This window comes from Coregonus lavaretus (genome assembly GCF_964263955.1).
Source record: "Coregonus lavaretus genome assembly, chromosome: 15".
NCBI classification, from domain to species: Eukaryota; Metazoa; Chordata; class Actinopteri; order Salmoniformes; family Salmonidae; genus Coregonus; species Coregonus lavaretus.
In genome coordinates this window covers 1,725,054-1,743,374 of record NC_140002.1, presented here as the reverse complement: position 1 = coordinate 1,743,374, position 18,321 = coordinate 1,725,054, and the positions used below count along the sequence as shown (strand labels likewise).

The 18,321-nt window shown below is 41.8% G+C and overlaps 1 protein-coding gene across 1 annotated transcript in view; it reads right to left on the bottom strand.

The window, feature by feature from the left end:
• Positions 1–18,321, bottom strand: part of LOC311142773 (glutamate receptor 1-like) — a gene marked incomplete at both ends in the record, with an annotated part of 86,745 nt that overhangs the window by 29,619 nt on the left and 38,805 nt on the right. The window contains 5 exons of the mRNA XM_084178442.1: positions 2,987–3,091; positions 3,929–4,096; positions 4,203–4,361; positions 7,455–7,508; positions 8,726–8,913. Of these exons, the coding sequence (XP_084034568.1) occupies positions 2,987–3,091; positions 3,929–4,096; positions 4,203–4,361; positions 7,455–7,508; positions 8,726–8,913 (674 nt within the window). The remainder of the gene's footprint in view (positions 1–2,986; positions 3,092–3,928; positions 4,097–4,202; positions 4,362–7,454; positions 7,509–8,725; positions 8,914–18,321) is intronic.

Here is an 18,321-nt window from a genome sequence, read left to right as displayed (position 1 = left end):
GCCTGATGTCCTTTGTGGTGGGGCTATCTCGTGAATTGATCCGATGTATTTAGGTGAACGGACACCTGGGGGGCGATTGATTTGTGAGTCGCCCTTGGTGCCCACTCCCGTACCCTATAATTCTGTATATTTTTTGTGACTCATTTGTATACAGGAAGACCAGAAAAGCCACATCCCTGATTGGCAGATGAGTGGCAACCCTGATTAGAAGCACCTGCTGCTCATCTGTTGTTCTTTACAAATGCTGTTTTGAATTCAAAGTAAATTGCAACAACAGACTGAAGAAAGCTATAAAAGCCGAAAAGTCAGCGTACGCTACCCCTGATGCAGTAAAAACATTTACAACAATTGAATAATGAAGTAAACTCTGTGACATATCTTTGATTGTGAACCCATTCCACCTCTCTGTTTGAATAAGAACATCCCTTACCTCGTACGGCTAATCCCCTAGCAAGTCCTTACGCCATACTCAGAGATAACCAACACCTCCTACCGTACGTCAGGTCCAGCCTGCACTACTCTCAGGTTGTAAGACTGTCGGTGATAACATTAAAAGAGAGTCATCTTTATGTACAAATACCCTGCATACCAAATTATATGAGGAATTTGCTCCACATACAGTATGCAAGATCACTGAGTACTATAGCCAATGAGCCGCTGGTTGCATTCATGTATTTACACTGATGTGCTGTGCATTTTCTCGTATGAAATATACAGTTGAAGTCGGAGGTTTACATACACCTTAGCCAAATACATTTAAACTCTGTTTTTCACAATTCCTGACATTTAATCTTAGTAAAAAGTCCCTGTTTTAGGTCAGTTAGGATCCCCACTTTATTTTAAGAATGTGAAATGTCAGAATAATAGTAGAGAGAATGATTTATTTCAGCTTTTATTTCTTTCATCACATTCCTATTGGGTCAGAAGTTTACATACACTCAATTAGTATTTGGTAGCATTGCCTTTCAATTGTTTAATTTGGGTGAAATGTTTCAGGTAGCCTTCCACAAGCTTCCCACAATAAGTTGGGTGAATTTTGGCCCATTCCTCCTGACACAGCTGGTGTAACTGAGTCAGGTTTGTAGGCCTCCTTGCTCGCACAAGCCTTTTCAGTTCTGCCCACAAATGTTCTATAAGATTGAGGTTTTGGAAGACCCATTTGGAAGAACCATTTGCGACCAAGCTTTAACTTCCTGACTGATGTCTTGAGATGTTTCTTCAATATATCCACATAATTGTCCTTCCTCATGCTGCCATCTATTTTGTGAAGTGCACCAGTCCCTCCTGCAGCAAAGCACCCCCACAGCATGCTTCACGGTTGGGATGGTGTTCTTCGGCTTGCAAGTTACTCCCTTTTTCCTCCAAACATAACAATGGTCATTATGGCCAAACAGTTCTATATTTGTTTCATCAGAAACATATTTTCTCCAAAAAGTACGATCTTTGTCCCCATGTGCAGTTGCAAACCGTAGTCTGGCTTTTTTATGGTGGTTTTGGAGCAGTGACTTCTTCCTTGCTGAGCGGCCTTTCAGGTTATGTCGATATAGGATTCATTTTACTGTGGATATAGATACTTTTGTACCTGTTTCCTCCAGCATCTTCACAAGGTCCTTTGTTGTTGTTCTGGGATTGATTTGCACTTTTCGCACCAAAGTATGTTCATCTCTATGAGACAGAACGCGTCTCCTTTCTGAGCAGTATGATGGCTGCGTGGTCCCATGGTGTTTATACTTGCGTATTATTGTTTGCACAGATGAACGTGGTACCTTCAGGCATTTGGAAATTGTTCCCAAGGATGCACCAGACTTGTGGAGGTCTACAATTATTTTTCTGAGGTCTTGGCTGATTTCTTTTGGTTTTCCCATGATGTCAAGCAAAGAGGCACTGAGTTTGAAGGTAGGCCTTGAAATACATCCACAGATACACCTCCAATTGACTCAAATTATTTCAATTAGCCTATCAGAAGCTTCTAAAGCCATGACATCATTTTCTGGAATTTTCCAAGCTGTTTAAAGGCACAGTCAACTTAGTGTATGTAAACTTCTGACCCACTGGAATTGTGATACGGTGAATTATAATCTGTCTGTAAACAATTGTTGGAAAAATTACTTGTGTCATGCACAAAGTAGATGTCCTAACTGACAACTGCCAAAACTATAGTTTGTTAACAAGAAATGTGTGGAGTGGTTGAAAAACGAGTTTTATTGACTCCAACCTAAGTGTATGTAAACTTCCGACTTCAACTGTAAATGGGTATATTCTAAACTCGAAGGGTAATTCGTTTTCTGATTGACAAACAAATTCTTTGCATATTAATAAATAATATGAAAATCCTACAACTGCGCTATGAAAACAAATATGTCACATACTGGCATGATGTGAACATTGGACATTCATTTTTGCAAAGCCAATCTAAGAAGAAGACCGCTAATTTCACTGTTCTTTTTTGCTTGGCTCCAGCAGCTCTTGTTGCTGGGCACAATTCTAGTGAATGACCAGTCAAGTTTTGTTTAACAAACTATCTTAACAAAGGATTTGTAGTTAAGATTAAAACAATGTGTGCAGAAAATTACAGTTGAGATGATGAGTCCATTGAGGGCATCCTGACCGGTTGCATCACCGCCTGGTATTGCAACTGCTCGGCATCTACCCCCTTTATATAGCCTCGTTATTGTTATTTTATTGTGTTACTTTTTTATATATATTTTTTACTTTAGTTTATTTGGTAAATATTTTCTTAACTCTTTCTTGAACTGTATTGTTGGTTAAGGGCTTGTAAGTAAGCATTTCACTGTTGTATTCGGCGCATGTGACAAATAAAGTTTGATTTTATTTGATTTTCTCTGATGGATTGCTCCTACTTTGTCTACTGTGGTAAGGTCAAGTGTCATACATCTATCTAACCTATCTAACAACAGATTTCCCCTGAGGAGGATCAAGATGTTGATTGATAATTATAGAGGTTATGGACAAGTCCCCAGTTCACCTTCAGCGGTCCACTCGGGCTCAGCTCCATGACGCTGACCGTGTAGTTGGTCCGATGGCCTTTCTCGTTAAACTGGACATGTCCAGTCAATCCCTCAATTTGAACCTGTGGGACAAACCAGAACTTGACCAGAATTTGTATGAAGAACTGCTATCTCTCTGAGACTTGTATCTTTGCAACCTGGAATCTGAAGAAGAAAAAAAAACGAATAACGCTCAAGTCGTTTTAAGTAGCTACAGTACGCAAAGAAATCAACACCTAACACAGGGGTGACTAGATTCAGCTGCAGGCCGATTTCTGTCTGAGCGGATGGTCGGGGGAAAAGAGATTTCCTTGATGACATTATCACGTCTCCTTTTTTTTTTATTGGTGGGAATACTTGGAAACAGATTTCCTAAATTAAACTCATTTTTAGCTGAATTCCTGGTGATTTAGTCCTTTTTGACCAAAAGCTAAAATCCTATATTTATTTTTTTACTAAAAACTTGGATGGGCCCACCAAAAAATCACTTGCGGGCCAGTTTTGGCCTGAGGGCCACTTATTGCTGACCACTGATCTAATATATTTTTTTTACACAATACTGTATGATGATATTATAGCTAAGAGCAAAAACAGCATAACTTTCCTTTTCTTATCTCAAGAACACAAGATTGCTATTTCAGGATTCCAATATTACCAGCTGGTTGTGTTGACATTGCGTGATATCCAATATAATATTTGAAATCTAAGTCTACAGGTCACAAGATCACTATTTAAGGATTACATATAGCTCACACGTTTGCATTTAACTGAGGGTTTAACACAATAGTACTTAATAAAGCTAGTATTGTTTTGTATTGTACAGTATTGTACAGTATTTCGTGATTAATTTGCTAGCGTTGAGTTTGAAGCCTAGTCATCCTCGTCTCTGTGGCTGTGGAGTGAGTGGCGTAACTGCCTACCTGCTGTAGGGCTCTCTGGATGTCGATACCCTGGCCCCAGGGAGCTGGTGGGTTGGCCAGACACTCGCCAGCGTTGCCTCGCCGGGAGATGTCAATACGTTGCTTACGGAGGTTCTGAAAGGCGGTTGCCATGACGCTCACTCCGTCGTATGTGAGGGCTCCTGTGTACTAAGAGGGCAAATCCAAGGAGGCAACATTTGAGGCTTACACATTTTATGTTTATTGGAACCTTGAGAACCTGACTGGAAAGATCTCTTAGACAGTTTGATCATACCTTCAGTCTTCTCTTGGGTAGCTTAAGGTCTTTGCTGTCAAAGTCCACCCACTCCTCTATGGCCTTGTTCACGTTTCCGTCTGAGTAGTTCATTAGTTGGAACCCAGTGATGTTGGCACCACTCTTCTGGAACTCAGTGAAGTTCATGTCCAAAAATCCCTGAGAAAGAAGGAATCGACTTCTTACCAAACAGAAGCAAACTTAAGCTAAGTAAACAAAACAGAACCAAAAATGGCCTAGCCGTAACGATGGAGCAGATCATTGGATGACGGTGTCTTTTCAGAGTGCTGGTATTGAACGTTTGGATTTCTCAGAGCTGCTATTCAGCTGTTCAACCCCACTTGAGAAGCCACCCACTGGGCAAAAACTGGTTGAATCAACATTGTCTCCATGTCATTTCAACAACAAAAAGTCAATGTGATGACGTTGAATCAACATGGAAAACTGATTGGATTTGAAAAAAGTCATCAACGTAAGGGAATTTCAAATATTCTAAGCCAAATTTAAACCTAAATCCATTGACATGGTGACATTTTTTTGTTGATTTCACATTGAATTCACGTTCGTTGACAACTCAACCTTAATGTAAATCGAAACTAGACGTTGAACTGACGCCTGTGCCCAGTGGACAGGTCCAGGCAATCACTACAAATCTATGAAGCAGGAGATGAAAACCACTTTTCTACAGTTTGAGAAGCAGATGTCTTTTCAACTGCATTCTTTTACTATTTTGATTTACAAATATGACTTATAGTCATGCAAAGACAGAATAAAAAAAATCTAGTCAAACACAGTACATCACTCCCACAGTCTCCAAGCAATCGAGTAATGTGTGTACAGTATATCAAAACACACAGCCTGACGACTTCAAATTGGAACTTCGGTAACACTTCACCTTAAGTGTACACTAATGAATATGTAACTAAATCGTAAATACATGTGTTTATAACCTAGTAGTTACATGTAATTACTATGTAAATACTATGTAATTATACTGTAATAAGGGTTTAGCGGTTTAGGTTATTACACAAGCGGAACAAGGACATGTAATTACAAATCTGCTTGTCAGAGTTTATTCCGGATCTTCAAATTGAATTGTTCCTAGTGCTATCTTTGATTGACTTAGGATATGGTGGATAACATAACATAACATTTCAACATGGTTTTTGAGGGTCTTGATTGTACAATGCAAGTTTAACTGCACTCCAGGACTCCTATGAATGGAGGTTAGTGTATATGAGGAAGAAGGAGATATGTTTTTTCTTTTTATACAATTTTACATAATTGTGATTCTTTATGAGCCAACAAACCTTTTTTTATAAAAAAGAAGAGTACTTTACTGAAAGTCGTGCACAGGAGGCACTGTTTCTCTACGATAGAAGAGAATGTATGAAAAATGTATGCACTCACTAACTGTAAGTCGCTCTGGATAAGAGCGTCTGCTAAATGACTAAAATGTAATGTAAATGTATAACCAAGTGGGAGAGGCTCCCCTCGCCTTATTTGCATTTAATTACCTGCTCTCCAGAGTAAGAGCATCTAACTACATTAAACCAGCTGGAGTCACGCTGTAGCTAGCCCCTGAAACAGGCTTCAGCAAACATACTTTTAATGCTTTATTTGAATGATAAAAAAAGTCACAGATCACATATTCCACTCTTAGGCTATAAACAACAAGAAGAGTGCTGGAAGTTTAGGGAGTCTTCACAGGCTGATAACTAAAGATCACGTGTCGTTACGTAGACCATACTTAATCAATAAACAGAGGGAGTATGAGTGTGTGTGTGTGTGTGTGTGTGTGTGTGTGTGTGTGTGTGTGTGTGTGTGTGAGTGACCCCCCTCCGGCAAATTTTTCAAATGGTAATGAACCACAGTGTTGCATCTTGCAACCTTTATGATCATCATTAAACTATGTTTCCTGTGGCACAATCCAATTATTAATATAACAATCGTGCCGGTGAAGTCACAGTTTGTGGGGTGATTCTTTTTTTTCTGTATTTCACAGTCCAATTATGAGGTCTACCACAAATGTTTCTAGATCTCTGAGTTGAGCCCTCTGGAGTGCATTTAAAAAAAAAACATGCTCCTTGACACGCAACCTTAAGCCAAACATAGAGCGTCCTCTCCTAACGAAGTACTGTGACAAAAAAACAGGACATACCACTAGAGAGAAAGAGGCTAGCTTGTTGCTTCATGGACGACAGTTGACCTCAGATCTCTATATGAAGCTATACTACATTTACATTTACATTTTAGTCATTTAGCAGACGCTCTTATCCAGAGCCACTTACAGTTAGTGAGTGCATACATTATTATTTTTTTATTATTATTATTATTATTATTATTATTATAATTGTTTTTGTTTTTTCATACTGGCCCCCCGTGGGAATCGAACCCACAACCCTGGCGTTGCAAACTAACGTGAGAACCACTTACGAGGCAATTCTATTTCTATGGAAGCAACTATGCTTCAGTGCAACTGGATATGAGGAAATGCAGAATCATTCTAACAGAGTCCACTCTGCCTACTATTGCTGGGATCTATGAACTCATGAGGTCTGGTGGCCAATGAATATAAACATGAAGCAATGCATTGAGTCCATTAATAATGGAAGACTAACTTCTGTTTAGTTATGCAAAGAAAAAAAGCACACACATTCAAATACCAAATATATATGCACAAGTATAGTGTAAGCATGTACAAGCACGCCCATGCGCGCACACACACACACACACACACACACACACACACACACACACACACACACATTTTCCTACACATAAAAAAGCCCTTCAATGCCTTGCAGGAGTAGAAATTATAATACACTTGCTCAGCGGGTAATCAGCAATCTGTCTACATTGTGTTCTGCACAGACAAGCAGAAGAAATACGGTGTGTCAGATACAGAGAAGATGAAGGGGCACCAATACATTGGAACAACGCCACCATTGATTAGTCTAACCAATCGGTTGCCATCAATTATGTATAAGATGAAACTACAGTTGTGCTTAAATGTTTTTGATCCTTCAGTGGGGATGAAGGTATTATTTTACTTCTCAATGGGGCGTCAGTAGTGTCGTGATCAGAACACAAATTCCTATCAATTTCACAGTAGAGTTCTCTAGACTGGGAGATTCAGCAATATCTACAACGAAGACATTTCAAATAGATTGGAAATAAATTACATTGAAATACAATGGAGCTTGCATGTTGCATTAAAGCTTCCATCGTTTCAGAGAGGGCCAGACTTACCAGGTTTGCCAATATGTAGTGGTAATTTTTGAGGTTCTTCTTCTGAGCAGCGATCTGGAAAGCATAACAGAAGGGGAAATGATGTACATTTTGCAACCCGTCAATCGAGATAAAGCTATTTCATTACAGATGTGGATTGAAGCGTCCCATTAATCGTGGTCCTCCCAAATAGGAGCTAATTGGTCCCATCTTTGAGGAATGAATTGCTCATCTCCGCCTCTCTGCCTGCATGTCTGAGTAAAATACATGTGCTCAGCAGAAAGGGACCAGCTGGAACAACTCGCTGTGGAGGGCTGGGAAGGATTTGACATCTGTCACTGTGGGAAACCCAATTAGAGCTTTAATGACTACATCTTCACAATCTGCATCAAAATCACTAGTACACCTGTGATGGACAGGCCCGGGACCGCCTCTGGGAGACAGAATGAAGCAGCCGTCAGGGTTAATTGAGCCTGACCCTATTTCCAAATGCTTATCTGTAAACTATATGTTTGTACACATACTAATTTCACTATTCAGAAACCATGCCATTTTTACATTTTAGTCATTTAGCAGATGCTCTTATCCAAAGCGACTTACAAGAGCAATTATGGTCAAGTGCCTTGCTCAAGGGCACAGACAGATTTTTAACCTAGTCGGCTTAGGGATTCGAACCAGCGACCTCTCGGTTCCTGGCCCAACGGACTAAAGAGATCTTAAATATTCAAAATAGCTCAAAGGAACTGTTATCCCTCCCAAACAAGATACACTACATTTATAAAAAGGTTTGCTTTGATGTTTCTTTAGATAGGTTTTTGAATAGTTTTAGTTCAGCTCTACTCACTGTGGTGATTACATTTACAGTATAATATATCAACTGTACCAGGGAACAATATTGTCCCTGGAGAACTGGCTGATGGTACGATCTTTCAGCAGCAGCATGGAATCTAAGTCATACACATCTATCTTTGTCTTCATTACAGACCTCCCTCCACTGTCCCCAAAGACTCGCCCAGTATAGAACAGAGACACTAGAACAACATCACACAGTGTTCAGACTTAACCCTTGTAACTGAACCTTTGTTAGTTTGAGTTGAACAACTCAGTGAGAGGAGGAAGGGTTATGTTGTTACTCTAGCTGCAATGGACTTCTTGTTGGAGTGAACCCATCCCATCCAATTACTGAACTATTCTGTCTAGTTTACAGACCATCTCTTCATTCATTAAAGTTCTCAATAGTCACCTACCCCCTTTTTCACTACTGGACTGTCCATCAATCTGATGTTATTTACCAGGTTGAGTATCAGGTTGAGTCTCTCCAGCTCACAGTCCAGGATGATGTTGTATTCCTTCTTCTTCTCTAGGTCCTGAACCACTTTCAGGAAGGCCGCCTGATCCATACCGCTGTCCAGGTTCACTGATGTCACCTGCCACGTCTTCTCTGCTGCCGTGTCCAGAATCTTCTGCAGCACTGTCAGGCCTACAAGACAAACACCGAAGGTACAGGCTAATTAGACTGGGCATATTTGATGGTATACCACATTTCGGTACTTTACTTAGGTAAAGTAAACCACGCTTAGGTGCCGGGGTGGCAGGTAGCCTAACGGTTAGAGAGGCGAGCCCGCAGCCGGAGGGTTGCCAGTTTGAATCCTGGGTCTGACATGGAAAAAAAATGTGTCAGGAAGTGAGCTAGCAACAGAGGGTTGCTGGTATCAAATCCTAGATGCCATTGCCTGCCGTTGTTCCCCTTTAGCAAGGCACTTAACCCCCCACAACAATTGCTCCATGTGCGCCCAATGTGGCAGTCCCCTGCTCCAGTCTCTATATGTATGTAACAGTCCCCTGATCCAACCTCTTCAGCCTCTATATGTATGTAACAGTCCCCTGATCCAACCTCTTCAGCCTCTATATGTATGTAACAGTCCCCTGATCCAACCTCTTCAGCCTCTATATGTATGTAACAGTCCCCTGATCCAACCTCTTCAGCCTCTATATGTATGTAACAGTCCCCTGCTCCAGCATCTATACGTATGTAACAGTCCCCTGATCCAACCTCTTCAGCCTCTATATGTATGTAACAGTCCCCTGATCCAACCTCTTCAGCCTCTATATGTATGTAACAGTCCCCTGATCCAACCTCTCCAGCATCTATATGTATGTAACAGTCCCCTGATCCAACCTCTTCAGCCTCTATATGTATGTAACAGTCCCCTGATCCAACCTCTCCAGCATCTATATGTATGTAACAGTCCCCTGATCCAACCTCTTCAGCCTCTATATGTATGTAACAGTCCCCTGATCCAACCTCTTCAGCCTCTATATGTATGTAACAGTCCCCTGATCCAACCTCTCCAGCATCTATATGTATGTAACAGTCCCCTGATCCAACCTCTTCAGCCTCTATATGTATGTAACAGTCCCCTGATCCAACCTCTTCAGCCTCTATATGTATGTAACAGTCCCCTGATCCAACCTCTTGAGCCTCTATATGTATGTAACAGTCCCCTGAGCCAACCTGTATATGTACTGTATGTGTGTCTTTCGGAGGTTGGGATAAAGCAGTAGTCTCATTTCGGCTGGACCTTGTGTACAATTGACGAATAAAGTGATCTTAATATTAACTTTTCTTTTGATCCTTTGTAAGTCACTAAAATGTCCTTTACGCCTCCTTTCTTTACACCTCATTTCTTTACACCACCTTTATTTACACCACCTTTCTTTACACCACCTTTCTTTACACCTCCTTTCTTTACACCACCTTTCTTTACACCTCCTTTCTTTACACCTCCTTTCTTTACACCTCCTTTCTTTACACCTCCTTTCTTTACGCCTCCTTTCTTGGCTTCACCTGCTGTATGGGGCAAGCCACAATGACGTTGTGACTTACAGAACCACTTGAGTTGACTGAACGTATACAGTGTAGCCTCAGATTATTTCCTCTACTCTCAGCTTCTATAGTACACGTGTGTCCTCTTTCCTTTAAAAGGCAGATTCGTAAATAAACGGGTATTATAAAGGCGTAATGGTTTTTGATCATGAGTGGTTTGTTTATCACAGTGCCACTGCATAAAGAGAACAGAGGATATCACGAGCTACACAGAAGACTGTGTGCGAGGCAGAGCTGCTCCGGTTGTTTTCACGCCAGTCACCTGAAATCACTGTCACCACACCTAAAACTGTGACAGCCAGGCTGAGGTGCTACTGCCTGCATGCCTGTGTATTCTCCTCAGCCAAAGTAAATGTGCTGCTTCATATCTGCTTTCCCAAGGGCCCCGAGTTTGAAAACCACCAAATGTAGCATTTGGTTCCCCCCCCCCCCCTTTCAATACTGGAAATGGAAATGATGAGTATTTTCGCACTGAGTCAATCTGGAGTCTGGGGTGATCATAGTGAGAAGGATCTTTGAAGTGGAGAGAACTTCTTCAGTGACCCCCCTCTCCCCCTTCCTTCCTCGCCTCTCTTCTCTCTTTGAGAAACACGACTTAGAACTTAGACGGGTGATGTGTGAATGTAGCTGAACCATCTGAATTAATGGCATTCCTTCCCCGTATCCATAACCCAGGCTCATCAATATTCCCCCATATACAGTGCATTCAGAAAGTATTCATACTCCTTGACATTCCACACTTTGTAGTGTTACAGCCTGAATTCAAAATTGATTAAATCAATATTTTTCTCACTCATCTACACACAATACCCGATAATGACAAAGTGAAAACTTGTTTTTAGAAATGTTTGCTAATTTATTGAAAATGAAATACAGAAATATCTCATTTACATAAGCATTCACACACCTGAGTCAATACTTTGTGGAAGCACCTTTGGCAGCGATTACAGCTTTGAGTTGTGTTGGGTATGTCTGTATCAGCTTTGCACATCTGGATTTGGGTATTTTCTCCCATTCTTCCTTGCAGATTTTTTCAAGCTCTGTGAAATTAGATGGGGAGCGGCGGTGAACAGCAATCTTCAAGTCTTTCCACAGATTTTCAATGGGATTAAAGTCTGAGCTTTGGCTGGGCCACTCAAGGACATTCACATTCTTGTTCTGAAGCCCTTCCAGCGTTGCTTTGGCTGTATGCTTTCTATGCTTTGGGTCATTGTCCTGTTGGAACGTAAATCTTCGCCCCCAGTCTAAGGTCGTTTGCACTCTGAAGCAGATTCTCATCAAGGATTTGCCTGTATTTGGCTCCATTCACTGCTCCCTCCATCCTTACCAGTCTCCCAGTCCCTGCTGCTGAAAAGCATCCCCATAGCATGATGCTGCCTGCCACCACCATGCTTCACGGTAGGGATGGTGTTAGACGGGTGATGAGCTGTGCCTGGTTTTCTCCAGACATAGTGCTTTGCATTCAGGTCAAAGAGTAAACATTTTGTCTCATTAGACCACAGGATCTTTTGCCTTATGGTCTCAGAGTCTTTCACAATCATTTTTTGCAAACTCCATGTGTCGTGCATTATTCTCAGGAGTGGCTTCTGTCTGGCCACTCTCCCATGAAGCCCAGATTGGTAAAGTGCTGTAGAGACATCTGGCAGGTTTTCCCATCTCAGCCAAGGAACTCTGTAGTTCTGTCAGAGTGGTCATTGGGTTCTTGGTCAACCTCTCTGACCAAGGTCCTTCTTGCCCGGTTGCTCAGTTTGTGCACTTGGAAACACTCTAGAAATTGTTTTATACCCTTCCCCAGATGTATGCCTCATCACAATTCTATCTCTGAGATCTACGGACGGTTCCTTGGACTTCATGGTATAGTTTCTGCTCTGACATGCGCTGTCAACTGTGGGACCTTATACAGACAGGTGTGTTTTTTTTCTGTCCAAACAATTGAATTTACCACAGAATGTACCTGGCGCCGACGAGGATGGCGGCCTATGCGACTAGCTCTTAGGAAACTTTGCGGTATTTAGTTTTTTTTATGTATTATTTTTTATATTATTAACTCAGAAAGTGTTTTGTATCATCACATACAGCCGGGAAAAACTATTGGATATCAGAGCGGCGGTTACTCACCAGCATTATGACCAGGAATACGAATAATCTTTGGAGAGCTCTTTGGTCTTGGCCATGGTGGAGAGTTTGGAATCTGATTGATTGCTTCTGTGGACAGGTGTCTTTTATTCAGGTAACAAGCTGAGATTAGGAGCACTCCCTTTAAGAGTGTGCTCCTAATCTCAGCTCGATACCTGTATAAAAGACACCTGGGAGCCAGAAATCTTTCTGATTGAGAGGGGGTGAAATACTTATTTCCCTCATTAAAATGCAAATCAATTTATAACATTTATGACATGCGTTTTTCTGGATTTTTTTGTTGTTATTCTGTCTCTCACTGTTCAAATAAACCTACCATAAAAATTATAGACTGATCATTTCTTTGTCAGTGGGCAAACGTACAAAATCAGCAGGGGATCAAATACTTTTTTCCCTCACTGTACATACAGGAACTCAAGTCCTTCTGTTCAACCGACCTGGAATATCTCACAATCAAATGCCGACCGTATAATCTCCCAAGATAATTTTCTTTGGTTATAGCCATGGCCGTATATATCCCCGCTCAAGCCGATACCACGACGGCCCTCAAAGAACTTCACTGGACTTTATGCAAACTGGAAACCACATATCCTGAGGCTGTATTTATTGTAGCCGGGGATTTTAACAAAGCAAATTTGAGGACTAGGCTGCCGAAGTTCTATCAACATATTGACTGTTGTTCTCGCGCTGCTAAAATCCTCGACCATTGCTATTCGAACTTCCGGGATGGTTATAAGACCCTCCCCCGAGCCTCCTTTCGGCAAATCTGACCACGGCTCCATTTTGCTCCTCCCTTCCTATAGGCAGAAACTCAAACAGGAATAAGTACCCGTGCTAAGGACTATTCAACGCTGGTCTGACCAATCGGAATCCACGCTTCAAGATTGTTTTGATCATGCGGACTGGGATATGTTCTGGGTAGCTTGCGAAAATAATTTAGACGAATACACTGAAACTGTGACTGAGTTTATCAGGAAGTGTATAGGTGATGTTGTGCCAACTGTGATTATTAAAACCTACCATAACCAGAAACCGTGGATAGATGGCAGCATTCACACAAAACTGAAAGCACGAACCACCGCATTTAACCATGACAAGGTGACTGGGAATATGGCAGAATACAAACAGTGTAGCTACTCACTCCGCAAGGCAATTCAACTGGCAAAACTTCAGTATAGAGACAAAGTGGAGTCGCAATTCAACGGTGCAGACACAAGATGTATGTGGCAGGGTCTACAGACAATCACAGACTACAAAAGGAAAACCAGCCACGTCGCCGACACCGACTTCTCGCTTCCAGACAAGCTAAACACCTTCTCGGCTAGGGATGCCGGCCCTGACGGCATCCCTAGCCGAGTCCTCAGAGCATGCGCAGACCAGCTGGCTGGTGTGTTTACGGACATATTCAATATCTCCCTTTCCCAGTCTGCTGTTCCCACATGCTTCAAGATGGCCACCATTGTTCCAGGTAACTGAACTAAATGACTATCGCCCCGTAGCACTCATCTCTGTCATCATGAAGTGCTTTGAGAGACTAGTCAAGGATCATATCACCTCTACCTTACCTGTCATCCTAGACCCACTTCAATTTGCTTACCGCCCCAAATAGATCCACAGACGATGCAATCGCCATCACACTGCACACCGCGCTATCCCATCTGGACAAGAGGAATACCTATGTAAGAATGCTGTTCATTGACAATAGCTCAGCATTCAACACCATAGTACCCTCCAAGCTCATCATTAAGCTTGAGGCCCTGGGTCTGAACCCCGCCCTGCGCAACTGGGTCTTGGGTCGCCCCCAGGTGGTGAAGGTAGGAAACAACATCTCCACTTCGCTGATCCTCAACACTGGGGCCCCACAAGGGTGCGTGCTCAGCCCCCTCCTGTACTCCCTGTTCACCCATGACTGCGTGGCCAAGCACGCCTCCAACTCAATCATCAAGTTTACAGACGACACAACAGTAGTAGGCTTGATTACCAACAATGACGAGACCGCCTACAGGGAGGAGGTGAGGGCTCTGGGAGTGTGGTGCCAGGAAAATAACCTCTCACTCAATGTCAACAAAACAAAGGAGATGATCGTGGACTTCAGGAAACAGCAGAGGGTGCACCCCCCCTATCCACATCGACGGGACCACAGTGGAGAAGGGGGAAAGCTTCAAGTTCCTTGGCATACACATCATTGACAAACTGAAATGGTCCACCCACGCAGACAGTGTGGTGAAGAAAGCGCAATAGAGCCTCTTCAACCTCAGGAGGCTGAAGAAATTTGTCTTGGCACCTAAAACCCTCACTAACTGTTACAGATGCACAATTGAGAGCATCCTGTTGGGCTGTATCACCGCCTGGTACGGCAACCGCAGGGCTCTCCAGAGGGTGGTGCGGTCTGCCGAACGCATTACCAGGGGCAAACTACCCGCCCTCCAAGACACCTACAGCACCCGATGTCACAGGAAGGCCAAAAAGATAATCAAGGACATCAACCACCCGAGCCACTGTTCACCCCGCTATCATCCAGAAGGCGAGGTCAGTACAGGTGCATCAAAGCTGGGACCGAGAGAATGAAAAACAGCTTCTATCTCAAGGCCATCAGACTTTTAAATAGCCATCACTAGCACATTAGAGGCTGTTGCTGCCTATTGAAATCACTGGCCACTTTAAGAAATGCTACACTAGTCACTTTAATAATGTTTACATATCTTGCACTACTCATCTCATATGTATATACTGTATTCTATTGTATAATATTCTACTGTATCTTAGTCCATGCCGCTCTGTCATTGCTTGTCCATATATGTATATATTCTTAAATTCCATTCCTTACTAGATTTGTGTGTATTGGGTATATGTTGTGAAATTGTTAGATATTACTGCACTGTCGGAGCTAGAAGCACAAGCATTTAGCTAAACCCGCAATAACATCTGCTAAACACGTGTATGTGACAAATAACATTTGATTTGATTTGAGGTGGACTCCAATCAAGTTGTAGTGACACCTCAAGAATGATCAAAGGAAATTGGATGCACATGAGCTCAATTTGGAGTTTCATAGCAAAGGGTTGTAAATTATTTAAATGATATATTTCTGTATTTCATTTTCAATACATTTGCAAAAAAAGTATAAAAACATGTTTAAACTTTGTCATTATGGGGCATTGTGTGTAGATGGGTGAGAAATTGTTTTATTTAATCAATTTTGAATTCAGGCTGTAACATAACAAAATGTGGAATAAGTCAAGGGGTATGAATACTTTCTGAAGGCACTGTAAAATCCCTCGGATTTAAGTTCCTCCATATGTTTAATGATAAGTCGATCTGGTGGAGGGAGTGAGGCTTGGGGTTTCTGTCTAGTGTGGCTTTCTGTTTATAATTGTCATTGTGTTTTGTAGCAAAAGTATTACCATGAAAATAAGGATCTTCTCTTCTGAGACATTGTTTTTGGTATATTGTACATACACAGTAACGTGGGGTAAAGTGTTACAAAAGTTACGCGTCATGTAATCAGATTAGTTACTTTTTCCCCGAATTGGGTAATATTATTGCAGTTACTTTGTCAAACAATGCATGTGTTACTTTCAGAATCATATCTCTACCGGGCGCGTGTTTCCATGATCGATTTCAACTTGTTTTCCTCATTTAGTTCTCGAGCGAGCGGAGAAAGGCTGTTTGGAGAAATGTCATGACAGCTGCTGTCCATTGAAATATATAGAGGGCGCACCTCTGATCTTTGCCATTGATCGCTTCTGTGATAGAAAAGCCCATAAGAGGGCTTTCCCCGTCTAGTGGCAAGTGTGCCCTCTATACAACTCTATGGGTCCGTGCATGTGCGGTCTATAACCAGAACTGGCGACTCGAGAGAAAGATTTTGAATGAAAATATTAGAAATCTGTACAGATGTTTGGCTTACAGTATACTGTATATGGCTAATTAAGCAGCCCATATACGGCACATAACTTGTAGACTAGCACAGGAAGGCAGCGCCACAGATGAAAGGAGACACTAGTGATCAAACCTGAGTTGGTAAGTAGACTATCTTTGGTTGAGTGTGTGCGGCTTGCCATGCTTCCTCCAACAGTCAAACAAACGGTGAGATTGAGATTTTTTTTTCATGAAAGTAACGGAAAGTAATATAACGAGTATTATAAAGCGGGTGGTTCGAGCCCTGAATGCTGATTGGCTGAAAGCCGTGGTATATCAGACCGTATACCACGGGTATGACAAAAAAGTACTATTTACTGTTCTAATTGCGTTGGTAACCAGTTTTATAATAGCAATAAGGCACCTCGGGAGTTTGTGCTATATGGCCAATATACCACAGCTAAGGGCTGTATCCAGGCGTTGCTTCCTGCCTAAGCACAGCCGTTAGCCGTGATATATTGCCCATATACCACACCCACTTGTGCCTTATTGCTTAAATATAACGCGGTACTTTCCTCAAAAAGTAATATTGTAAAGTTACATTTGTGAAGCAACATGTAATATTACTTTCCCAAGTAATTAATCCTAAAACGGGTAATGTATTACTGATAAAAGCATTGAAACATAATAGAAACATGGTTAGGTGTAATTAATGATACGGAGTAGCAACAGATTCATCATTACTGTGAATGTACAGTACAGTGATATGTCCGCATTGATAAATGACAGTGCTTCCTCTGAGCATTCTCTAACAATGATCCTAACAACGGCCTCGGGAAGTGAGAAATCCACTTCTCTGACAGATGTTTAAAGAACACTGCTTTTTGAATACATGTATCCTCCACAAAAGCTTGCATGCAGGGCTCAGCTAGAGTTGAACCATAAGTACTGGGGAAAGATCCTTATTCATGATCAAACTGTAAATTGGATAGTTCTGACCTTGATGAAAGTGTTCAGTTTTAGTGTGTGCTACCCATGACCTGAATGCCTTGCCTCAATGAACTCCTACTGTAGATGCATTGTGCAAGACAGGCATTTCTTCAAGACAGACAACAACGGTTCAGACAGCAGCGCTCTACAGTACGATACTGTACATACCGGTAGGTGTCCTGTACTCTTTGGACAATGTCTTCAGAACAAGATGAAAGCACTTTCATTTCAAATTAATAAATGAAGACACCATAGTGCCATGATCTTCTGTGCCGTAAGCACTTTACTTGTGTGTCAAATGTGCAGTAGCAGCAAAGGTCAGCAAAATTCTGTCGTTCAAAAGAGGCTCCCATTCTGCCTTCACCTCAGGGCCAGAGTGTGGCTATCTTCAAAGCACATTTCTGACCAACACAGACAGCCTCCAACAAAGCGCCACTGCTGAGCAGCAACAACAAAACATCTAAAACAAAAAGTTTCCCGATGCAATTTAAACACACCACCCTGGCATCCTCAGCTCTGACCTGCAAATGACCCACCTGATAAATAACGTAATATTTCATCAGGTAAGTAGGATACACATCATACGTTATAGAGTAGTGATGGGACACACCATACCTTAGCGTCATACTTTATAGTGTAGAGTAGTGATGGGACACACCATACCTTAGCGTCATACTTTATAGTATAGAGTAGTGATGGGACACACCATACCTTAGCGTCATACTTTATAGTATAGAGTAGTGATGGGACACACCATACCTTAGCGTCATACTTTATAGTATAGAGTAGTGATGGGGCACACCATACCTTAGCGTCATACTTTATAGTATAGAGTAGTGATGGGACACACCATACCTTAGTGTCATACTTTATAGTATAGAGTAGTGATGGGACACACCATACCTTAGCGTCATACTTTATAGTATAGAGTAGTGATGGGACACACCATACCTTAGCGTCATACTTTATAGTATAGAGTAGTGATGGGGCACACCATACCTTAGCGTCATACTT